At 39.3% G+C, this 25,759-nt stretch overlaps 1 protein-coding gene across 2 annotated transcripts; it reads left to right on the top strand.

Annotated features, from left to right (window-relative positions):
- Positions 1 to 9,131: 9,131 nt before the first annotated feature.
- On the top strand, positions 9,132 to 25,753 carry LOC117476243 (RING finger protein 122-like). Of its 2 annotated transcripts, XM_034122635.1 has the most exons (7): positions 9,132 to 9,610; positions 9,728 to 10,016; positions 17,880 to 18,018; positions 19,739 to 19,770; positions 19,898 to 19,938; positions 21,245 to 21,327; positions 23,310 to 25,753. In XM_034122635.1, the coding sequence occupies exons 2-7, from the start codon at positions 9,992 to 9,994 to the stop codon at positions 23,428 to 23,430; spliced, it is 441 nt and encodes a 146-aa protein (XP_033978526.1). In that variant the 5' UTR covers positions 9,132 to 9,610; positions 9,728 to 9,991; the 3' UTR covers positions 23,431 to 25,753. The 2 variants fall into 2 exon arrangements, 1 of the variants encoding a protein (XP_033978526.1); XR_004555262.1 differs by lacking the exons at positions 9,728 to 10,016; positions 19,898 to 19,938; positions 21,245 to 21,327; positions 23,310 to 25,753 and having other exon boundaries at positions 19,739 to 19,794.
- Positions 25,754 to 25,759: the final 6 nt, after the last annotated feature.

Below are 25,759 nucleotides of genomic sequence, written 5' to 3' on the forward strand. Positions count from 1 at the left end.
TAGCCGATTGCAGCCGAGGGAGGTCTCAAAAAGCTCGCCTGAAGTCGTACAGCTCGGAGTCAGCTTCTTCTTCTTCTTCTTCTTCTTCTTCTCTCGGTTTTTGGCGGATTGCGGAACAACTTTAAGGTGCATACCGCCACCTACTGTACAAGAGTGTGTATCACCATATCATCCTATCACCACTTGTGGAATTATACCACTGTATTTACGTTGTTTTACATTCTTCCAAGCAGATTGCAGGTTGAAAAAACCCTCAGCTCCGAGCTCGGCAGAATCTGCACCTGGCTCGCCGATAATAAATTATCATTACACCTGGGTAAAACAGAGTCCATTCTCTTCGGTTCGAAACATAATCTCAGCAAATCCGACGACTTCTCAGTTGCAGTGGGTGACATTATTGTCACAAGTAAGAAGGAAATTACATACCTAGGATCTATTCTTGAGGCAAACCTCTCCTGTGACAAAATGGCATCCAATGTAATAAAAAAAGTCAATCAAAGAACTAGATTCCTATACCGGATCTCCTCTCTGGTAAACAAAAACACCCTGAAAACTCTGGCAGGAGCACTCATTCAAGGGTACTATGACTATGCTTGCACGTCATGGTACCATAGCACCTCCAAGGCGCTAAAAATAAAACTTCAAACATCGCAAAATAAACTGGTCAGACTACTGCTTGACCTTTCATCTAGAACCCACCTCACCTCTGCCCACTTTGACAACCTAGGATGGCTTAGAGTAGATGACAGAGTACAGCTACTTGCAATGGGCCTGGTCTACAAGATCCACTACACCTCTATGGTACCCATGTACATGTCAAAATTCTTCCCAAAGGTCAAGAAATACCATGATCATAACACCAGAGGGAGCTCCACAAATCATGTAAAACCCAGATTTGGCACAAAAAAAGGGGAATACACGTTTCGCAATTATGCCACATCAAGGTGGAACGCTCTTCCCACAACTGTAAAGGAAAGTAAAACTATACTTACCTTCAAAACCTCTCTTAAAGAGCACCTTCGGGGGAAAGCATTGCAAAACTGGCCCCGGTAATGGTACAAATCTCAACCTGTCGTACAATGGACAGCTTCCCCCCCCCCATCTATGTATATACTCGCATTTTAGACTCTGTTACTAACTGTATATCTGTAGACTTGGTATGTCTTAAATGTCCGGTTAGGATGTATTAGAACGAAATCTAAAATGAAAATTGTAAATAAGCCATCTGTATGTAAAAAACCACCTGTATGTAAATTGTAAATAAGCCATCTGTATGTCAAATATGTCTTATATGTCTTAAATGATATGATGAATTGGAAATGGGGGACCCTGATGTAAACAAGACGAAAGTCTTTCTCTGGTCTGCATCCCCTTAACAATTGTATGTTTTGAGCTGTACTGTACTGTACCCAATATACAAGCTGTTAATAAACTTTTCAATCAATCAATCAATCAATCCTGTTTCACTCAAATACTTAAGAATGGCCTTCCTGGTAGCTCTTACCCCCTCACCTTCTGTTCCCAGTATCCCCATCAGGCTCCACTCCCTTCCTGCCTCTCTGACCCTGTCTCTTAGTTGTTCCCTCTCTGTTTTGTACATGTTGCAGTGTAATACGATGTGTTCCACATTTTCTTTCACTCCACACCCCCTGCATTCTTCAACTTCGCTTTTTCCCATTATAAACATTGTGCCGTTTAATCCTGTATGATCCAGTCTGAGTCTAGTGATGAATATCTCCTCCCGTCTGTTCCTTTCTGTATAGATCTTTGTTATGACTGATTTCTGTAACTTGTGGTATCTCCTCCCTTTCTGATCTTCCTCCTACCTTTTCTGCCATATTTCCATACCCTTCTTCTTAATTATTGCTTTTCCTTTTCCAAGTGAAACTGGTATTGCTATTTCCTTCTGTAACGCATCTTTTGCTAACTTATCAGCATGCTCATTCCCTTGAACCCCCTCATGTGCAGGCACCCAGCATAACTGCACATCTATTCCCCTTCTCTGAAGTCTCAATAAGCAATGGTCAAGTTCAATAATGAAATCTTCTCTAACAGTTATTGTCGACTGTATGCTTTTCAAAGCAGATAGTGAGTCTGTGCATATCACCACCCTATCTGACTTCTTCAACCTATTGTAGCCCAATAATTGCTGCTAGTATTTCTGCTGTATAAACTGATAAGTTATGTGACACTCGTTTTGAGATTGATATTTTGAATTCTGGTATATACACGCCTATCCCCACACATTCTTGCTTCTTAGATCCATCTGTATACATTTTTTTAGGTAATTGTAATACTTTTCGTTCAGGTACATACTCGTTTTAATTCCCACTTCATTTATTTGCCACTCTTTTTTCCTTTCTATGATACTCACATCTATGTTAGCTTCTGGGAAAAGCCATGGGGGAACACTGCTAAATGGGCTTGCTTTGGCAAACGTTATGGTCACCACTCCATATGCCCTCGTTCTCTCCTTACTTGTCCAGCCAAACCCACGCCCCTCGAACTTTGTATATTCCCAGCAACCCTGTAGTATTCTGTTTGTGATATTTTCCTCTCCACTTCCTTGTAGCCTGACCCAGTAGGCCTATGACAGAGCAAGTTTCTCTCTTCTAAAGAATGCACACATGTGTTTAATCGTTATTGTCAGATATGTACTAAGTAAATACATTTGTTCCTGCTCAAGGTTAGATTCAACTGTATTGTTATTGCACAGATTACAGGTACTGAGACAACGAAATGCAGTTTAGCTTCTAACCAGGAGTGCAAAAAGCAGTAAAGTGAAAAGTAATGTACACAATCTACAGAATAAAATATAGAATGAATTGAATGATGAATAAACAGTGAGGGGTATGAATACACTAGATATACACAGTAGCCTATGAGCAGTATGAACAGTATTAACAGTGTGTATGAATATGCTAAGATATATAAAGTATGAAAACGGTAAGCAGTGCAAGCATAGTATAAAATATATAGATATTAAGTTCATGATGATAAACATTGTGGAACAATGATGAAAAATGTGAATGGAAGTGGCGACGTAAAACTGACACAAAACAACAACAAACTTTTGCCGAGCCAATGGAGAGTTTCATCACCAGCACGGGGTAAAAACCACCAATGAGCGCTCAGCTCGAGATACCAGCGAGTCGTTTCCCATCAAGCATTTCGCTTCCGCAGCCCGTGGAGAGAAACTGCGCCGCCTCGCCGCGCCTCGCTCAAGTCTGCGGGCGTCTTTGTCCTGCGAGATTTCAACGTCTCATGTAGGCGAGCCTCCAGAGCAAGTCGGACAAAATGACTAACCATCATGCAACGCACGAGCAAGACGTTGATCGCAATTGCGCAGGTCTGCGTCGGTCTCGCTCGTCTCAAACAAGCCTAATGTTTAAACCAGGGGTGGGGAACCTCCGTCCTCCGGGCCGTATACGGACCGCGAGACCATTTGGTACGGCCCTCGAGGTAATTTATAAACACACATAAAAAAGAAAAAAATTAAAGAAATCTAGACCGCAAAATAATTAAACAAGCGAGTGCCTGTTTTTCCTGGCCAAGGTCAGGGTCCTTGAACACAACACGAGCCTAACGTGTCATCACGTGGTATATGTCTCGTCTGACAGGGGTATAGTTCTTCTGCCGGAGAGCACCAGAACGCCGCTCCGGGCCGGGACTTCACAAATTGCAGTACCCATAGAGTGGCGAAGTCCCTCCCCTTCCGGTGGACCTCCATGGGACCTTATTTCGGAAAAATTATGTATTGAAGTCAATGGAGAGAGAAAGATTATCTTTCGATCCCGTTTGAATTGTGCCACGAATTACACATATGATGTTTGTCAATTTAAAAGATAATTTTCCAAGTCAAAAAAATAAAAATGTGTCGTAAAACTGTGAAGTAACACTTTTTTTTGGTGAAACTGCTCAATGAACTACATCTCCCGTCTCGCACCACACACCAAGACGGCCGCCACGTTGGCACATTTCACCTCTTTCTTTCAGAATGAGACGAAAAATATTAAACGAGGAGAAAATCACTACAAGTCTGGGCATGTTGAGAGCTGTACATACACACAAGGGGAGTTAGTCGGTTCCGTAAGAGCCAGCATGCGGGACCGGTATTCTGGGATTTGTAGTCTTTCTAGTTGCGTATTTTTCATAGTCTTATATTTCAACAGTTTTACGACAAACTGTGACTTTTTTTACATGGAAATTATTTGTTAAGATTGACAAACATCATATGTGTAATTCATGGCACAATTCAAACGGGATCGAAAGATACGTTTTCTCTCTCCATTGACTTCAATACATACTTTTTCCGAAATAAGGTCCCATGGACCGGAAGTAGATGGGTGTGACTTCGCCACTCTATAGAGTGGCGAAGTCCCTCCCCTTCCGGTGGACCTCCATGGGACCTTATTTCGTAAGAAATATGTATAAAAGACGTACAAAAGTGCATTTTGCATGACAGTTTAGGAACTGGGGTAGTATCTATAGTAACGCAGTGTAGGCGGAGCCGTGACGTCATCTTCAATGAGAACCCCAGAAAAACAACACAGCCGTTAGCTGTTAGCACTCAGAGCTCACAGCTCCTCATATCTGTTCAGAGACTCGACAAAAGTTAAACAAGTACAAACCACAGACTGTCTGTGTCATGGCGAATACAGTCGCTGGTTTATTTATGTCTGTATAGGCCGTTGTTGTGAGTGTGGACGGTCGGAGCATATACTGCGTTAGCTTAGCCAATCTCCATTTAGACAACACGCATTTTAAAAGGTTTTCCGCCTGCCGTCTGTCTGCAGACTTGTCAAAGCATTAATTCATGGTTTTTACTAACCGGTATCAGTATGTTGTTACTTCGGCATCATTTTGAAACGTGTATTACAATTAAATCACGGTCAAATATGTTCATCTTGTTGTAGTTGTAGCCCCCTTGCCAGCGATTCTCTCTCTAGTTTAGCATACTCAGCCCGACTCAGCCTGGTTGTTCCAATCCTGGCCCTAGAACCACGATTTTATGGGGCCAGAAAAACTGTGAATTAGGACCCGCTAGCCGGTACTAGGCCAAGTGGAAACGCAACCAAAAACGGGCCCCGCACGGCTCGGCACGCTTAAAGCGAGCTCCGCGCTGCAGTGGAAACGCGCCATTAGTGACATTTCCTGACATCTCCGTCGCCTCGTGGTTTATGAGTTTTTTTAAAGGACCTCTTCACTGGCTCCAGCAGGCTCAGTATTTCCTTTGCAAACGAAGAAGGTGGAGCCCGCCCCAGAAAGTGGAGAGCAAGAAGGAAACAAAACCAATGGCACTTATAAGACTGCCTGTTAGTCGTCTGTGAACAAGATCACTGAGATTGCTGAAAAACACATCTTCAGCCAGCCTGATGAAAACAGCAAATTATAATAATAAATACATGAATCTCAGCAGTCAGAAACGTTATCGCAAAATCAGGTAAATTACTAAATTGAGCAACTGAAATAGGTGAATAGCTTTTAAAAAGGCCTTGTGTAACTAACACAAAGTGCTGCAAAAGAGTGACACTTGTTGCTGTATGTTGTATTTAGTAATATGGGAATGACAGGTATATTTGAGGCTGGAAAATGAAGGCCTCAGTTTCAAACTCAGAACATTTTGTACACATTTTGGATAAAACATCTGGATACATGTTTTTACAGTTCTTTCTGGGCTTTATTTGTCAGTAAACGGTAAACTATTAAAGTCTTTTTGGGTATAACCAAACCTAGCAAAGTGTCAGGTTTGTATTTGACGTTTAACTTTACCAAAACATTTGGTTCAATACAGACAGCATAAAATAAGTCCATACAATTTTTTGTTTTTGTGAAATGTTCTTATATTGAATGGCCCTAGGAAATCATGAATCTGACAAGCTCTATTGATGCAAAAAGCAATGCCCCCCTGCAGTAGTGGGGTGCGCCCCACAGTTTGAAAACTGCTGAGTTAGTGTTACGTCTAAATATGCATTAACGTACAAGGTCATTGTGATCAACAGTTTACATGACATTGTTTGTATTAATTAAAATGTTATAAATATCCCTTTTGTAACGGACCATAAGATCAGTGAGGTTTAAAATAAGTAGGATTAGAAGGGTTTGATAAAGTTAGTATTTACTACACTTATTTGCATAAAGAACTTAAATCCCCGTAAGGATCTTATGGGAATATTACAATTAAAACCAAGTCTCAGTGATATTTTAACTCTAAGCATTTCCTTCTGGTTCATTATTCACAATGAAGGTTGCTAATTTCTCTAATTTCCCCTCCTCGACTCCTCGACTCCTCGAATCCTCGGCCCTCCGGTAGTGACCCGGAAATGGATTTCAGCGCGCCATGTTGAAGGACATCTCATTTCTCTAAATGCACATCGAGGCTGAAGTCGAATAGTCCATTTAGCTTAGGAACCTTCCTAACGGAGTGAAATGACCCGGAAGTCCTTCAGTGGCAGCCATGATAAGTGCCGTTCGAATTCTCTAGAGTCTAGTTAGTAGATGATAGGAAAGGAGGTTTCAAACTTCCTTTATAACCTCCTTTAGCTTAGGAACCACTGGACCTCCCTCACCGAAAGGAGAGGAGAAAATGCTGCCCCACAATGCCTTGCAGCCGCAGCATTTGCCGTCACACAATAGTCGGCCGTTCACGGAAACAACCGATTATGACCGAGAAATGATATCATGAAAGTTACGGTCCTTATTAAGCATTTTAAAACGTATGTGGTAACTTGCCAAAGTGCTTTGTTTTGAACGTTAATCAGTATTATAATCAAAAAGAGAAATATGAACGTTAGTTTTGACTGAAATGATCAAATAAAGTCAACATTTCACAGTCTTTACTGAGCTGTGTGGGGTTTGTTCAACTTTTAAAAGATGTTTGAATGGTGATATACACAGTGATAGATGTTAAGGACTAACGTTTATAATAAATACATTTGTATTGATTTTAAGATCTTTTCATACAATCCTACGTATTGGGATCATTTGTATTAATGTGGACCGGAGGGAGAGGGTGACGAGCATAAGTTTCACTTTCCTTTTTTGTTTCAATTCCAACTTTGGTCATGAAGAATATGTTTATCTGTTGTCCACGTTCATAAAGCATAAAACAACAGCATCAGAGCACGGTGCAGAGTCTCTAGATGAGTTTACAGTAGTCCCTCGTTCTTATTATACATCCATGTTGTAGTCCGCTCTATAGAAAACTGTAGTTTCCATAGTTTCCCCACAGCAGCAGGCGCACATTTATGACCTCCGCTGGCGCATCATAAACACGTCGGATAGTGAAAGTGCAGTCGGATTCTCTAAAGTACCGCAGTCTCTTCTCCTAAGTCCTTTTGAATTCTCCTATCCACTATCCCTTAACCCCGTGACGTTTCACTCCGAGGTCAAGGAATAGACGATAGGGTTAGACGTTAGGAGCTGATTTTTGGATTATCCGACCGCAACCCGGGACTAAGACACGAGGATAGGAGGATAGGAGTCGAGGAGTGGAATTAGAGAAATGAGAAACCTTCAATTTACAATGTACTTCTAAACAAACGTCACTTCCCGGGTAGCCATATGCTGCACGTCTGCACATCAGCCACTAGATGGACCTTATGTCACTTTGAAGTTGGCTTCACATACTGCATGTTATAGCTAAGATAGGTTGACATATTATATTGTTTTGCAACCAAACACAGGGTTAGTTGGGGGCTGTAATCAGACCTTTCACCCTTCCATTCATTCAACTTCCAGGTAATAGGAAGGTGATTCTCCTCAGAAACAAAAAGTGAATTGTTTACTTTCATGTTACTCTGTTCTGTTCAAATTTCCTAGCTAACCGCTTTCACTGAGTCATCTCTTTTCCATTTTTATTTTCCTTTAATTTAATTCTTACAGCTATATTAAGTATAAGAAGGGGTGTGTGTGTGTGTGTGTGTGTGTGTGTGTGGGTGTGTGTGTGTGTGTGTGTGTGTGTGTGTGTGTGTGTTTGACCTATATTCAACTGATTACTTCCCAACTATCTAATATGGTTAATGTATTCACCCAGTTAAAGGGTTCTTACATCAATTTAATAGTAAACTTTCAAAAGACATTTTCTCATAACAAAGGTCAAAATCGTTTCCTTCGGCCGAAACTTTGGCATAGACTCAAACTGGCCACATGCAGCTCTCTTTAGACATTGCAATACAAAGCTCCTAAATGACCCCCTGAGTTTAGGGGAATATTTAGCGTAAGACAGGTAAAGAGGTATTATGCAAACTTTCAGGTTCATAATTATATTTTCTGTCTCTACTGTGTCGTGTTTACAAGCTTCAATGTTCAAAAATGTCTTTATTTTTCTCATACTGCCTGTGCTGCAGCACCACTTTTCACCCTCTGTCTGAAACCAGAGCCCTGTCTGGTAGACTCTGTTGTGATTTGTCAAACGCTTAGAGATGTCCCGCCCCTTAGCCTATCTTGTACAATGAGTTGGAGCGCTACCCAAAAGAAGTGTGAGTTTATATAGTGATATCACTATGTTACAGAAGTAAACAAAGGAGTCCAATGGAGGCATTTCAGTCAGGGGGGGAGTGTGCGGGAGAGAAACTCCCTCTGGAGGGAACACAGGGATTTTAGCCTTTGCAGACCATTTACATCCACAAAAACCTAACACTACAGGGAAGGGAAACCCCCAAAAGCACAACAGAGCCTCTTTAAACCTTGAGGAGGTTTATGCACCTGGGCACAGTTTCCTGCTTCGCCCAGGTTTTGTTCTAGCCTTGTTGGTAACGGCCTAGTTCCCTATCTGAGTGAGTTCAGGTAATCAGTTGTATAATCTAAGGAGGAGTTTGTATAAACTAATCTTGGTAAACCAATTCTACAAATGGCATGGAATCAATAACATCTAATACCTTTCATATCGCAGTCTCTCACTTTGACAGTTTTCTCATCTGCCTGTCTGCCATCTGCTCTGCAGCCACTTCAATAATAGCTTGCAGCTGCAAAGGAAGCACTAGGGGGGTGGAAGGAAAAACCCAGAGGGGCGAGAGGTGAAGGGAGGGCAGGCAGGCAGGCAGAGGGAGGAAAGTGGGAGGGAGGAAGAAGGAAGGAGGGGGCGGTGAAAGCAGAGCTGTGATGCAGACAGCGAATCACATGAGCAGGGATCTGTTTACAAACTGAGGGCTGTAGAGAAGTGGAGAAGAGAGAGAAGGAAAGCAATGTGAGAAGCAAATACAGGAGAAGACAGGAGAGCCTGGATCTGAATTAACATCAGCCCGTTGTGTTCCTGTGTTGTTTACCTCCCTGTGTGCTTTGTTCCGAGCAGGAAGGCAGGGAAAGGGATGAGACTCTGCCCTCCACAGGAACACTGAGGCTGCCTGCCTTTCTGCTCGCCTGCTTGGCTGGCCGTGCTACCGGGAAACACATCCATGTCCTTCCCTTTGTCTCTCCATAATTAGACTCGGCAGAATTTTCACAGCCAGAGAGGAGGAAAGCGAGGTGGGGAGCTAAAGAAGACAGGACAGAGGAGGAGAGGAAAGGAAGGGAGAAGAGAAAAGAAGAGGAGGAAGGGAGGGAAAGCCTCGTGACAATGTTTTGAACAGGAGGCAAAACAGAAGAGCTGGGACTGCGCCTATGACCAGAGGTACATAACCAGAGTGCTGGATGTGATTTGGAGTATATTTCCTCATACTGTCATTGGTGTTTTTTTATCCACAAGGCTCACAGGTTCATCTACAAGATTGTTGTCTTTGTCTTTCAGTGGCTGCACACTTCATCATCACTGCACACTAAGGGTCAAATGAGGTTCAATTTTGAGTAATGTCTTCTTGAGAACTCTCTTATCAGATCTGCTTACTCCTGACCAGAAGTCACTGCACATCCGCTCTACTATCGGGGTTAAAGTATTCTGAACCTAGAAGGTGGTACAAAGCTTGTGCTTTTGTGGTAACCAGACTTTGTGATATTGGAGAGGTCACGACCTCAAATATTTTCTCGGTTTGCCAACCGAACATTCACATATCTGATGCATCCTGTCCAGTGGTGTAATGGTAAGTGTACTGGAACCGTTTGCACAGTTTTTATGCAAGTTCAAAGTTGGCATAGTAATAATTTAATTGCTTACTAATCGGAGATTGAAATTCAAGCTCAACTTTAACAGAGTAGCAGCAGACAAACAAATTGTACTTTGTTTGCGCTTTACCCTCCAACAGGCTTCGCTGTTTGTTTACCCAATGCAACGTATACTTGCTGTCGTCACGAAGGTGTTAGCATCCATGCCACACCTGTCCCTGGGTTCTCTTTTTCCCTAAGCCACCTTGAGATGCTTTTACACCCTTTGGTGTCACTGAGATGTCTTTCCATGCTCACTCTGTATGCAGGGGATGGAGGCATTGATGGCTAACTAACCCTGGTTGTAGTGCCTCATCTCTAAGGAATGTCCTGTGTTCATGTTGCCAGCTTCGATGACATACTGGATATTTATGTTTACTGCTAATGGTGCTCAGCTAATGCCACTTGCTTGGCAAGTGGCATTAGCCACTGTGACTGGTTGATATTCTCGGCTGGTTTGTTTCATGGTTTTGTCTGAAACAGAGGCCTCATTGTCATTTTGCTACCTATTCACCCCAGTTTCACGGCATTTCATGTTATAGTCACGACATTTAATCTATTGATTCGTGTTCACCAACACGATTTTCCCCTTTTTTTCGTGTCACACAGAACGATTTTAAAAGCAATGTATTTCTATTGGTAGTGTGTTTCGTGCCTGTGCGGTCGGGTCTTGGAAGACCGGAAGCTGTGTGGTTCATAAAAACATGTTCTTACTCAATATCAAGCCACGATTATTGTTTTTATTTTAAATCTTATAATGTCTGACTTTTTTTGCCGTCCGTGAGGAAAAGAAATGGGGCTCAGAGCCTCAGAATACTGAAATCTGTATTTTTTTTATCTTTTTTTCCTTCTAATTTGTTATTCTTTTCTAAATAACACACTGTTATTTACTCAACAATAACATCACAATTATCCTTGTTTTTATTTATTTGTTTAATTCTATAATCTCGGGCTTTTTTGGCGTCCGTCAGGAACTGAATTTCAAAATAAAATAACCGGAAACAGATACACACCCACTGAACTGATTACCCAAGATCCTCAGCTATGGTTGAAGCTCGGTGATTGGATGTTTTAGCCGCAATGCACGTTGGGATATGGTGTTTATGCGACATGAAATCCGAAAAACATTTATAAAAAAAAAGAAAATAATACTTTAATCCGAGTGTGCTTGCTTTTCTCTTTGAAAGTCATCACATAACGGCATTGTAATACACGGTTCGGCTGCATTAAATATTACACATCTGCCGTAGTTCTTTATTTATAGAGCCCTGATTAGAAGACCTCTGGACAAACTGGAAGAACTGCCACCAAAACTGAATACGTGACGTGGATCATAAATATATCAGCAATTAAACAACATCTTCAATTTCTCTTCACACAATATGTCTCCTTGCAGTATCAACATTAATTCGGCTGACTTTTATATTTGATCCAATTGGTAGATAGATATTTACACCATAACGGTGCACAGCTGATAGAAAGGGACTTGTAGTTTTTAAAGATATTACTGATTTTCTTTGAATATAAGAATGTAAATACTGAGTTGAGAGAATAGTCAGGGGTTTTGGGTGATGGGAGACACATCTATGGAATCAGAATTTCAATAGCTTACCATTAAATGACGGATATACCTTTCTGTCTGATGTTTTACAAATCAGATATTAATGTGTAGAAGTAAAACATGTGAAATAATATAGCAATATCCTGTAAAATTATGTGAAAACATGAATAAAACTACACATCTTCAGATGTTATACATACATACATAAGTGTCCTACACTAATAATACAAATATATTATGGCATTGTATGCTGTGTGTACCTTGTGTGCACCGCCTAGTGGTTAAAGCACGTTATTGAATTCTTTTTTTAATGTTATATTTGATAAAAAAAATATTAAGAGTACATACAAATAGGGGGAATGTAGAAGGTCAATGATAGAAATATAGAATATAAAGAGATACTGTAAGTGATCTCTACAATAAAACAGTTTAGTGCCGGATGTACAAAGATATTAATATGAGGATGTGCAAAACAGAAAAACGAATTAACCTTTATTTAAACATTAAAGAATACTTTAGGTTAAGGTCTTCGTTTAAATAAGAAAAAAGCTTTGGGGGTACTGTATCTACAGATAAATATTAAGCCTGACAAAGTACTTAACGTCTAATATATTGCTTTCCTGCAATGTTAACAATGTCGAAGCACTTATTTTAACTGATATTATACATATGAATTATACTCTTATGTATGTAGATAGTATAAGAAATGTGCAGAATTTGACAGTTTAATGGTGGAGGAACACACATATTGATAGATGTCTTGTAATGCACTGTTGAGGAACCTGCGACCCAAGTTTTTCATTCATTGCATAACTACACCATAGTTGTGTATATGATATCTCAATAAACCGTAGAAAATCTTGAAATCTTGAAAGGGATGTGCAAAATAGCCATTATATACAGTCTTTAATGAACTATTAGTAGAGAATAACGACTAATGAATATACTTTATAGGGATCTGCAGATAAATGTTTAGTCTTCTCAAGCACCAACTAATATCTCGCCTGATTGTTGGCACTTGACAATCACCTTCCCTGAATTTTACTCAGGTGTAACTAAAGTCTGATTTAAGGGTTGTTTATACACATCATTAATCAGAATCTGCAAAGGTTCAAGGTTCAAGGTTCTTTATTGTCAATCTGACATAGCTACAGAGTAATTATGTAGTTGAAAATCTTATGTCACAGGCTTCTCCAACAATGCAACATAATAACATAATAACAATAAGAGCAAGAGCAATACAAAAAGAAAAATGGTTATAAAATAAAGTGATGATGTGGAATAGTGCAGTACGAGTCTATATACAAGTTATTGGAATGATATATATATATTAGGTATTAGATACATATTATTGAGTAGCTGAAGAATGTTTTGAAGTTGTTTCAACAGTTCAATTTTTAAACAGTCTCACTGCCCGCGGGAAGCAGCTGTCTCCGAATCTTCTTGTCCTTGCCAGGATAAAAGTAACTAAAATAAATGTAGTGGAGTAAAAATACCAGGTTAACCTCTGAATTGTAGAATTACAAAGTAACAATGAGCTGTCATGTGGTTATATATTAATGCTGCCCATTATGGACACAAGCAATTTTTCACCTATTTATTAATTATATGTTTTAAATTTGATAACACCAACGTGTTTAATACTGGCAACTTCTAATTGTGGGAAAAACGAAAACGTTCCAGTAGAGACGTCCCATAGAACTATTTGTGAAACACAATAGCCAGCATGTGTAGTTCTGGGGGGGGGGGGGGTGCTGGTCCCGTTCGAGTCCAGTTTGGATAGTCTGCCGTGGTTTCGTTCCATTTCAAAGTGCTGTTTGACGCTCGGCGTAACCTTGGCGCACTGGCCACACCAACATCCAATCCCAGATTAATCACGGGGTTTGTCAGGCAAAGGGACTGTAGTCCCAAACGATAGTTGAGGATTATGGGTAGTGTAGTGTCTTCGGCCATCCTAAACTCCGAGGGTGTTTCTCAATCGCGAGTAAAGCTGCTTCAGAGCCACTATTTCAAGCATACTACGTCATCGAGTGCCGCCGAAGTACTGTTCCAATCTCCAGTATACTTGGAAATCTACCGAGCCCGGCGTACTCCGTTTGGAGAAATATCGAGTCTGCACATGAGTAGACTTCGCGGTCTTAAAATCCCCACAATGCTTGCACACGGACCAATTTCCCCAAATCTGTGGCGGAAGATGTAAGGCGGGGCCTCTCATATGACGCACACCTGCACAATTGCTAGCGTGTTCCACACTTCATTTTCCGAATGCCAGGAAGTATTCTTGACTCGCTTCTGAAGCAAGATGCTCGGCAGACATGTGCTACCAAGCAAGCGTACTCGCGATTGAGAAACACCCCGAAATGTTTTTTCGGATTTCATATCGCATTAACACCATATCCCAACGTGCATTGCGGCTAAAACATCCATCACCGAGTTTAGACCATAACTGAGGATCTTGGGTAATCAGTTCAGTGGGTGTGTATCGCAATGATGCTCGAAATGTCCCTTAAAGGCCTACTTCTGTTTCCGGCTATTTTATTTTGAAATTCAGTTCCTGACGGACGCCCGAGATTATAGAATTAAACAAATAAATAAAAACAAGGATAATTGTGTGTTATTGTTGAGTAAATAACAGTGTGTTATTTAGAAAAGAATAACAAATTAGAAGGAAAAAAAGATTGAAAAAATACAGATTTCAGTATTCTGAGGCTCTGAGCCCCATTTCTTTTCCTCGTGGACGGCAAAAAACAATAATCGTGGCTTGATATTGAGTAAGAACATGTTTTTATGAACCACACAGCTTCCGGTCTTCCAAGACCCGACCGGACAAAAAGACGTGGTGCAGGCACGAAACACACTACCAATAGAAATACATTGCTTTTAAATCGTTCTGTGTGACACAAAAAAAAGGGGAAAATCGTGTTGGTGAACACGAATCAATAGATTAAATGTCGTGACTATAACACGAAATGCCGTGAGATCATTGTATTTTATGTTACGTTTTCATGAACTCTCCCAAGTATTTGCCATCAGGGCCAAGCGGGAATCATGCAGCCCACATCAGCTTCAGACTTTTTTAGCCGGACTGGTCAACTTTGAAGGAGAAGGTGTGGTTTTACTTTACTAGACTTAAGCACAGGTTTTAGCCTACATGCGGCTTATCTTTCTCGTAAGAGGGCTATGCAAATACTTACAATACTGAGTTACATCCAGGTAACAAATACTTTTTCCAAATAATAACATCAGGTGACTGCCAGGTGTAACTGTCAACTAACTGACAAAGCTTGTTAGCTTGCTAATCAAAATGCTGTTAAAAAAGAGGTTAACTGGCAATAGTTTAAATAGCATGTTTCCTAGTATAGCAGACATTTACACATTACTAAAGTGTGTAAAAAAATAGGACATGTTTTTTTTCTCCGTATTCTAGTTAATCAGGACATGCTAAACAAACTTACCACTAAATTAAGCTGCCACAACCCAATCCTAATGTATTGTTTTATGACACGATCAATAGAACAACGATCACATTGTGTTAAATGTTTTACAACTGATATGACCTTAAACATACTTCCAAAAACGACCTTTAAACATATTATTTTACTATTAAGTTTATTTCAGTTTCCAGCCAGAAATTTAAAGTGTAAAAACCAAAGGTTCTGTTCCTGTTAAACAGTATTCAGGTACAGCCCTATCCAGTCTGCATGCATTTGCAGTGGCCTACCTTTTAGCAGTCGACTATCAATGATTTACCAACATCGTGCTAAGATTACAGCTGCTTCAGCGAAAACCCCCCCCCCCTGACGTGACCCCTGTCCATTAAGAAATAACTTTTGAACCAAGGGGTCACCTCAACGGTATTAAATGTGCCTCTTGACCTTAAGAAATAGCTAACTACTGTGGTTTAAGGCTGACATGCATCATGTGGAATGAAAACTGGCATGTCAAGCCCCTCAGGCTAAAAACACCCCTTTCTTCCTGAGCCTAAACTCCAGCTAGTACCTACTCTTTAGTCCAGGACGCGGTCCAAGAAGTGAACACATTCCTGTGTGACGCAAAAGATGCTTGTAAAAGTTCACATGAAAGTGCTTTGCAGTGCTGGGAGAAGTCATTTTGATGTGGGATCTATTAACTTTGTAAATATGTGTAGGGTTTCTATCCTGGTGCAGGCACTGAATATTAGGAGGATAGTAAACAAAAGTAGAAACAATTATCTAAATGCTTCCAGTTATAGACTGTTATAGCTTAACTCGGTTTGATCCGTATCACTATAGATGTTTACCATCATTTATGAAATAAAGATTTGACTACAAATTAATTTAATTAATTTGGCAGATGCTTTGTCCAAAACAACGTATAATAAGTGCTTTAAAATCACATTGAAGAAAGGGCTAGATATGAGTCAAAAATGGGAGTGTAGACCTTTTAAAACAACATGGGCTCGTTTCCTCCCACTTACTCACTTCTTATGTGAACACAAAGTTGGATATGACGTACTTCCATGACTGCACCTCAACTTTCACCAAGTTAAACAAACGGTATGCAGCTAAAATCATGTCATTCTGCTAATAGTATTACATTGCGACTTGAAATACGAGGCTTAGCAGTTGCAATGTGGTGCATATGCGCCAGGGCCTTACAAGTTACACAGATCTGTATGCCACATTCCTCGTAATAGGAGGTTTACACAGACAGGGTGCTGTATGATGGGATACCTTGTCTAGGAGACCAGTTTGGACAATTGAAACAAACTGGCAAGCAGAGGTTTGGGCTTGAGTCTCATATTTTGATGACTTTAGACTCAATCATGAGACTTACAACTCAACTTGGACTGACCTTTTTGACTTGAAAATACTTTAAAACCTGCCCCTAAAACATTTTTTTTTTAAAGCGTTCCCCAAATCCACTTATCTCCGGAATCAACCAACTTTAACACTATTCTTTCCCAGCAAGTCTACACTGAGTTCCCCAGATCAACTTTCTTTGAACTAATCTCACAGCAGCCAATCAAGCTGCAGGAAAGGACCTTGAAGATCTAACATTTCGTACTGACTGCCAGTTTGAAAAATGATACCAATATAATATTGTTCTTGTACATGACTATGGTGTGATCAACAGAAAATGAATGTTGTAGTATGCAAAACGACTAACTTAGGACTCAAAAACTCAAATTTTAGGACTTCGGACTTTCCTGTTATGACTTGGGACTGCATTAAAAGACTTGAGACTTACTCGTGGCTTGCAATGCAATGACTTATTGCTAAAAAGAAAGATAAAAGTGAACAGAATTTTTGGACGACCTATGCTCCACTTTAAGAGTGAGAGTGTTTACTGTAAGATAATACGGTCATGCACTTGTCCCACTATCTATAAGGGGACCGTTTTGATTCTGTCAACAGTGAGATTGTCATCTTAAAAGTTGTTCTGCAATCCACAATTCCACAATGAAAAGTGAGCTTTCAGGTTTGGGTACTAAAGAACAAGTCCAATAATCAGATCATCCACGAAATGAAACCACTACTCAAATCCTTTATGCATACATTATTCAAACAGACACACACTAGCTAAACCTCTCATTGCTTTCAAATGGATCAACATTCTTTAAATGCCATTTGTAAAACCCTCTGTATGCACTTTGTTTTGAAAGTCGTAAAAAAATGTCTTTGTCATTTCTGCTCTGTTTCTAAATGCCACATGATGTATGCTACATTCCTTACATGGGAATTAACTGACTGCTGCTTTGTTAACTGAGGCTATTCATGTCTAAAAAATGTAATTTTCCAAATGCATTTGACCACATTAATATATACTTATTCGCATTTTTACTAACATTAGGCTTTGTTCATGAGTGCCTTGTTCTTTGTGTGAAAACAAGCTTGATTTGGTTTGGACTATAATGCCGTCATGCTATATTATATATGCTGATATGATGGATATGATGCAGTTTGATAAATAGTATTTAATTGTCAAAATTGTTATTCGTTCACTGTATGTAGGAAGCCTCCACATGAATTAATATTTGTACTAGTTTAAATACATATTTAATGGCTAGCTCACAAAGCATTTTTTTAAATGCAGTTTCAGAGGCTTTCACTCGGACAAAAATACAAATCTGAGGAAATATGGAAATCATCTGCTGCTGTTATGTATTTTCTTCCTCCCGTTGCTTTATGTTTTATGTATGCATCCATTTTTTCCCTTTTTCATTTCTGTAATCTTTCTTTTATGTGTCCTATCGTCTCAGGGTGTCTGTGTGACGATCCCTACTGCACGATGACCTCTGAAGAGCTCTTCCACCTGCCGCTCAATGTCTACATCATCATCCTGGGCATCGGCCTCTTCATCCTCATGCTCACCCTCATCTTCTGCTGCTACCTGTTCAGGTACAACACAACAGACCTAGAGCTCCTGTACGGGATCCACACAATGTGACTCTGACAGAATAATCTACTTAATTACATGACGAGTGTTAGCATGTGCTGTGTGCTCTGCATGTGTGACCATTAAAGAGGGTTTCATCCCTCCCAATATTATTATTATTATTGTTATTATTACAGTGCAGTCTTTCCCAGAGTTAAGGTTGTGGCCCATAATCATTTACAGAGTCGTTTTTCTTGGGTTACTAATCAGCAGATTGAAATGCATAACAATGATATGATTTGTGTATTCGTTTTCTCGATTTACGCAGAAGTAGAGCATTTTTTTGATGAATGGAGGGAGTTCAATGTTGACAAAGGGGCAGTGTTGGAAGAAGTACTCAAAGGTCTTAAAATATTCCATCACAAGTAAGTGATTCCAAAATATTGATTAAGTAAAAGTAGAAATGCATTAGCATAAACATTTAGAAAAAGTAAAAGTACTTCTGCACAATGGACCATTTCAGAATTCTATTAAGTACAGAATCAGCTAAATGTAATTCAAGTATCTAAAGTAAAAGTACTAGTTATTCAGAATGGATTTTTTCATAGTATTTTATTAGTATGGTTATTATATTATATTGTTTTTATACTTGTAAAAACATTTAGTACATTTATAGTTTGTTGATGTGGACCAATTGTACTACTATGACATACTAGATGCTGGATACTGGATAGTGGATACTTGAAATATTGTGGAGATTATTAGTACAGTACTGCATTATAGCATATTGTGTCTTTCAGGTGCACAAAACACCTATGTTATAAAAATGTAGGAGAGTAAAACAATGATATTCACCTCTGACATGCCGTGGGGCAGAAGTATGGAAATAGAAATACTCAAGTAAAGTACAAATAGGTCAAAAACGTACTTAAGTACAATACTTTACTAGTTACTTTCCACCACTGGAAAGGGGTGAGAAATGGAAGGAGGAGTAGAACATGTTTGCTGGGGAGAAACTCAACGTTAGTCTCAGCTCATTACATTTGATTGTTTCTGTGACGTAGTTTAAATATTTGATGACACTCCAGGCAAGTTCACAAGTTCTTTATCGGTAGTTTATATGTGTACGTTTATGGAAATCCATTATATATTTTGTGGGTTTCAGTCCCTAAGAGACAACACAATACTATTTTGGGTTTCGAGCTGATAAAGGCAGTGTCTGTTGCTAGAAGTAGATCACCTGAAGTTGATCTCAATGGGATTTTTTAACCTGGTTAAATAAAGGCTACAAACAAACAAACACCTGCAGTCAACTTCGAGGATTTCTGGAAAAACCTGTTCAAGTGTTACCTTCGCTAAGGAGGTGATGTTTTGTTGATTTGTTTGGCTTCTAGAAGTAACAAATAAAAAAAGCCATTTTGTAAAGCTAGATTTATTTAGAGTTGCCTAGAGTTTTTGATCCATTTATGCTTTCAACAACTTATAATCAACCTAACTGAACTGGATTTCAGTCAGAATTCTAAGGGCACATTCTTGAAGGTTTTACAGCCTGTTTGCGGTGAGCGTATAGATACACAGGCTGTTACTTGAATTTGGCATTGTGTGAATTCCAGGGCTGCTTGACTCTCAGCTGATTCCTACAGCATGACGAGACATGTCGTGAGGAATACAGATGTGAGGAGTGATGCACATCATTTTTATGACTCTAAATGACAGCATGATACGTCTTTTTCTGCTTCACAGACTCAAGCGAAGAGGTGCAAGAGAGCAGTATGGTTAAATCGGATAGGTATATGTTTATACTATATCCAGTTTGAGTTCAATTGTAATTCAAACTTTTTAATCTGCTTTTTTTATCTGGTCAAATATGCATAATGTCACAAGTCTCATTCTCTTCCACAGGTTGTTTTGAAAGGAGGGGGAAGAAGCTGAGCCTTATTGGGGTAAGTTGAATACAGAGAATAATAGGCTAAATCAATGTGGAATAAATGCTTTAGTGGGTTGGTGACTTGTGTCTTTAACTTGTATTCAAATGAGTTGATTGCTGCAATTTTTACTAACACATTAAATAATGTGCGTAACTACAGTGGAAACAGAAGTATTTTTCAGTTTCTATTATTGGCAATGTTGTCCAATAATAGTGTGAAAATATAGCAGTATAATTCAAGGATATACTGCATAATGACATCCCTATTTAACACTCGCGCTTCTATTGGCTAGCGCTCCAACACATTGTACGTGATAGGCTAAGGGGCGGGACAACTCTAAGCCATTGACCAATCACAACAGAGCCGGCCAGCTAACCAATCAGAGCAGACTGGGCTCTGGTTTCAGACAGAGGGTGAAAAACAGGCAGTATGAGAAAAATAAAGACCTTTTTGAACATTAAAGTCATGGTAGAGGCACAAAATACAAATATGAACCTTAAAATGAGCATAATATGGCCCCCTTAAAGCATCAACCAAATATGAATGATTGCTTCCTATATTCCTTCTAATTACCATTCTTAGGAGACAAAACAAGAGAAAATTTGATTATTAATTCATATTAATTTGTTTAATCACGTAAGACAATCTTGTACCAGAGATTGTTCCGAAATTATAACTTTATAAGAATAAAAACCCCAACATAGTAATACATATAAAATGTATAAGAGTTAATACCATCACAGGGCAAAATAGTAACAGAAATATGCATTTAGGGAAATAAGAAAATAAATGATTAAAACATAAGACACAAATACTGACTCTACTATTTTGAGTCATTTTGCCAAGTATTACCTGGCCATAATGAAAAGGTAATATTGTATATTCACTCTGGCCATTTTTAAAGGTGGCTCTGACAGTTACAGTCATGTGAACGTTCTTCTGGCTGACTCATACCCTATGTCCCGATTCAATCGTACATAATAATATCGAAAAGACAATGAGAAAATGAGAAAATACTAACATATAGTGAGTCTATAGCTTATCGATTTAATTCCAGGAAGTGTTGTTGTGAGAAAATACATACTTTTGAGTATTAAGATGAATAGGGGTAATGGCAATGATGACATGTATTTCAATTTATTCATGGAGAATCTTTACTGGTGATTATTTATGTAAAGAATCCCACAGTACAAGCAGCTGAACAAGCATTATTGCTCAGACTTTGTAAATGCTGTATTCTGATTTCTTTAGGATATTACCAATATATACTTTAGGTGTTGATTATGAACTGTTTTCCTAACCTGTCGTTTCTCCTTTCTAGCAAACATGTGCGGTGTGTTTAGACGAGTTCCGCAGCAGGGACGAGCTTGGAGTGTGCTCATGTTCTCACGCCTTTCACAAGAAGTAAGTTCAATATTCCTGCTTTGTATTCATCTAACAGCTGACTCCATATTTTGGTGAACTTGCAAACTGTGTTTCAAACTCCTAGTCGTAAAAAACAGAAAACCAGACATGATTAGTTTGTTTGGCTTTTCACAAATTGCTGGTCCTTTTTTAAACCCGTAAAAATATTTGTTTTCTTAACATTTTTTCAAGACATTATATGGAAAAATCTTGAGGAACCAGATTTAAACACTAAATTCCCCTTCATGCTCTTTTTTTTTTATTTATGAGCAAAGTTGTAAAATTAAGAAAAAAGATATTGAGTAAGTTTTGAGGCTGCTCTTCAGAAAATGACAATTACATTTCTGACAACATTATGCTGCATGTTTGAGCATGAGCATGCTTAAAGCAACAGAGACCGGTTTTCACCCTGCAGCGGAGGTGTAACATAAGAGTGCTTTCAGACCGGTCTTTCTCCACCTGTGTCAGCAGCATCTTTGAACTGTGTACAGATCCTGTATATCTGTTTGTTCAGTCCTGTTAGCATCTGTTGATGAAGAAAAACATGTTTTTTTCGTGCACTCGCCAAAATCATAGGTCAAAATACACCTCTACTTGTGTATATTTAGGTGTTTGCATCTGAAGATTTCTCCTAAATTCAACAGGCCTAAACCTTAGATCAGAGTGTTTGTTTACCGGGGAAACACTCACAAGAAACACCGGCTGTTGTTATGCCTGCTGTGACGTTAAGTTACCGCTTGTAATTATGCCTTTACAAGCTTAAAATGTGTATTTATCATCTGAATTTGGCGAAACGAGTTTAATATTCTAAAAACCAAGACTTTGTTTATTTGAAATCAGATGAAAACAAACTGTCACGGACCCTGCCGTGTTATCTATGATTACTATACGCTTTTCATTCATAATTTCAGCGGGAGGGAGGGGGAGCGGCGCTGAGGAACAGCAGAGTGCGGGTTGACAGGTGTCTGTGTGGACACTCCCCTTATTGTGGAATAAGGGGAATGCAGAGACAGGCTACAAGTGTCTTAGGTTCAAGTTAGACAACTAATGTCTGGGTTAGTGTTCATGACTTCAAGTTTATGTCATCTTAATGGTTAATCTCAATGCACACACATTTCCCGTGCTTTCCAATAGTTTAAAAATAGTTTTATTCCGCTGTTAAATAACCTGTTCAATACAAACATGCCACTTGTAAAAATTAAATAACATTTCTGTGAAGTGATATTTGTTGAGTGAGCTTATGAGAGGATGTTCCCTGAAAGATTGTAAAATGTCAATGAAGATGTCAGACTTAGTATAATTGTTAATAATTACATACAATACATGGAATTTGTGTGTGTGTGTGTGTGTTCCAAGTGAATCTGCAGCCCGCTTGGTGGCCATTACATCAATTATGTGGCCCCCACCACCATCAAAGTTGCCCATCCCTGCCTTAGATAATGCCTCAGTTATATACTAATACACATTTAACAAAACATTTGGGATGAAAAATGTGTTCATGTTAGTAATCAACATGGTGAGGTTTCATTGTGCTTTTAGCTAAATGTTAGCCCTTATTTAGCTTTTTTGGTTTTCCCTTTCCTGTAGTTTACTATATAGGTTTTAGTGCATGTAAATGGTCTGCAAAGGCTAAAATCCCAAAGTTCCCCCCAGAGGAAGTTTCTCTCCCACACACTCCTCCATGCCTTAAACACCTCCATTGGACTCCTTTTGACTTCCGTGACATAGGGACATAACTACGTGACATTCGCGCTTCTATTGGCTAGCGCTGCAACACATTGTACGTGATAGGCTAAGGGGCGGGACATCTCTTAGTGGGCTCTGGTTTAAGACAGAGGTTGAAGAGTGTAGCTGCAGCAAAGGAAGTATGAGAAAACATAAAGAGCTTTTTGAACATTAGAGACCTACCTCAGTAACTTACTTTGTCTTGCTTTTGAAATGATTAAATATGGTAACATGTCTCATCTATCTGCTTTCTTCAGGTGTCTGATGAAATGGTTAGAGATCCGCAGTGTCTGCCCCATGTGCAACAAGCCCATTTGTCGCCTCCTGCCCCCACCCCAACAAGCTCAAGAGCAGCCCCAGAGTATCTTGGAGGTCTGACAGGGGGATGGATGTCCAGCAGCACCTCACACTCCAGTCACTTGACACCTGTCACTACTGATGGGCGCTGTTGCCCAATCCTACAGATGGTGGTTTAGGTAATGCAAACATTTTAAGACAGAGCTTCTCTGGAAGTAGAAATGATAAGAGCCTAAAATATGTGAGTGAGATTATAACACTAACACAGGGGTGGAAAAGGTAATAATTATCCGCTAATACTTGATATGGCATATAAATAGCAGATTAAGGCTAACTATCAAGCCTAAATGCTGCCGTTAATCGTACAAAGCCAGTAAGCTAAGTGCCTTAAAGCTGCAGATCCTCTAAATTAGAGAAACACTCGTCACACTGAGCATGTGTGTATGAAATCCCAGTTTACTCTCTATAGACATGTTCTTTGGGAAATGGACACAATTTAATGAAGAGCCCTGAGTTGTCTGGCTCTGCTTCAAACGCACAATATATATATTTTTTTTTGCCACTAGTGGTCTTTCAATCCAAACAAAACAAGTGGTCTAGGGAAGTGGTGTAGAATCATGGGAGTTGTAGTCTTCGCCACCATTGCCTTCATTTCAGTCAGCTTCTCCTGGGAGCCTAATCACTTGAGAGGTCTCCTTCTCTTACAGAAATGGACCAGGTGAACAATAATGTGGCTTATAAATAGAAAAAGCTTTTAGGAGACAACCCCAACGCTGACATTTGCACAAAGGAGTTACAATGTATGTATTTCTCTAGGTTTTTAAAGTGTTTCAAAGATTTTGGATAATGTAAGTACAAAACCCGACAAAATATGAAATAGGTCTCGTTGTTTTTTAGACATTTTAATGTGGAAATGTTAAAAAAAATGATCTTTAACTGCCAAGCTTACAATGACTCTTACACCCTAACGTACAGGCATCCAAAAGCCCCTGCTCGATTCAGAGGAAATCCCAAATGCTCTTCAACATTTTTCTTCAGTCTACTGATAGCCTTTATTATTGTTAAATCAATCATTTAAGATTGATGTAATAATCTGATGCAAAGAAACTTTTGGAGAGATAAATAAAATGATGTAACAGCATATGTGACACCAAGACAACAGCATCAGGATTTACCATTAACATCATGCCATCACCAAAAATCGTTGGCATCATCATCTGAGTGTGAAGATGGTGTTACTGTTGCAACTCAAGTTAATATATTATTTCTGCCATCAGAGCAGCTCTGCCTCTGTGAAATGTTTGTTTGACAAAAAATCTGCCCACTTTGACATTAGCCAAAAAATGACACGCATGCAGGCCACAAGAAATGGAGCTTGGATAGAGGGAGATTCAAACGACAGACACCAGCTGTGAAGACATCAAAAGCTCCCTTGGCTTTTTGTTGCTCCAAACTTGATCGTGCATGCAGATTTGTGATGGATAAAGAAAAAGAGACTTTTAAGAAAACACGACAATTGTAAAGAATGAGGGTTGTGTATATTTTGGCTGTAACCTCTGATTGCCTCACAGTTATTAAGCTCCATCAGTGTTGCCAAGCTGGGTGAAGGTAATGAAGCCTTAAATGGCAAGACAATTACGTCATATGGGATCTGATGTCTTGTAGGAACGGTTTTGTTTTATTACTGACTTTTTATTGTTATTGTCAGTGATGCGAGAACACTTGACTGTCATTTGTCAAAGAGTTGGATGTCACTGTTGCCTTTGGGACAGATGTAAGTGCTTTGTACTTTAGTGATATAAATAGACACAGTGCACTGATAGAAGAGCCTGTTTAAGCTGGTTTCTTGAGTGAGGTGCACCATAAACATCCTCCTCTGTATGTACCATGTAATATATATTGAGTACTCTGTAAATTGTAAATGCTTTTGAATATTCTGACTTTAGAAGAAGAAAAATATAACTGGTGTTTTGATATGGTCATTTGGATCCAAGTCTTTTTTTCTAGTTTTGCTACATGTTGACACTTACATATTTGTATGTTGTTGTACTATATGGAAAGGTTTACAACATTTTAGTTGCTTTGGGTTGATGTTAACAACTTTGTGCTAACGTGACGGAAGGATTTCCACCAATACATATATGTGCCTGATAAAAAATCTCCATACATTACTCAAACATGGGTTATTGTGTGGTGGGGCTAACTTCTACAGTTAATTAAGTGCCGTAAAAAATATTTTAGACAGGGTAGCCCACGGCAACATCTGAGGGTCAGTTGGTCCCCTCCGGTCTAAACTGAACAACTCATCTCTCGACAACTATTGGATGAAATGTAATTAGATTTTGTATAGATGTTTATGATACAAATCCTACTGACTGCTACTAATAAAGTGCTGCAGAAATTAGCTAGC

The sequence above is a fragment of the Trematomus bernacchii genome, unplaced genomic scaffold, assembly GCF_902827165.1.
Source record: "Trematomus bernacchii unplaced genomic scaffold, fTreBer1.1, whole genome shotgun sequence".
NCBI lineage: Eukaryota > Metazoa > Chordata > Actinopteri > Perciformes > Nototheniidae > Trematomus > Trematomus bernacchii.

Coding starts and splice junctions, on each gene's coding strand:
- LOC117476243 (XM_034122635.1), top strand. CDS start 9,992: ATGCATCCTGTCCAGTGGTGTAATG. Junction 18,019..19,738: donor TTCTGCTGCTACCTGTTCAG/GTACAACACAAC, acceptor TCTGCTTCACAG/ACTCAAGCGAAGAGGTGCAA. Junction 19,939..21,244: donor AGAAGCTGAGCCTTATTGGG/GTAAGTTGAATA, acceptor TCTCCTTTCTAG/CAAACATGTGCGGTGTGTTT.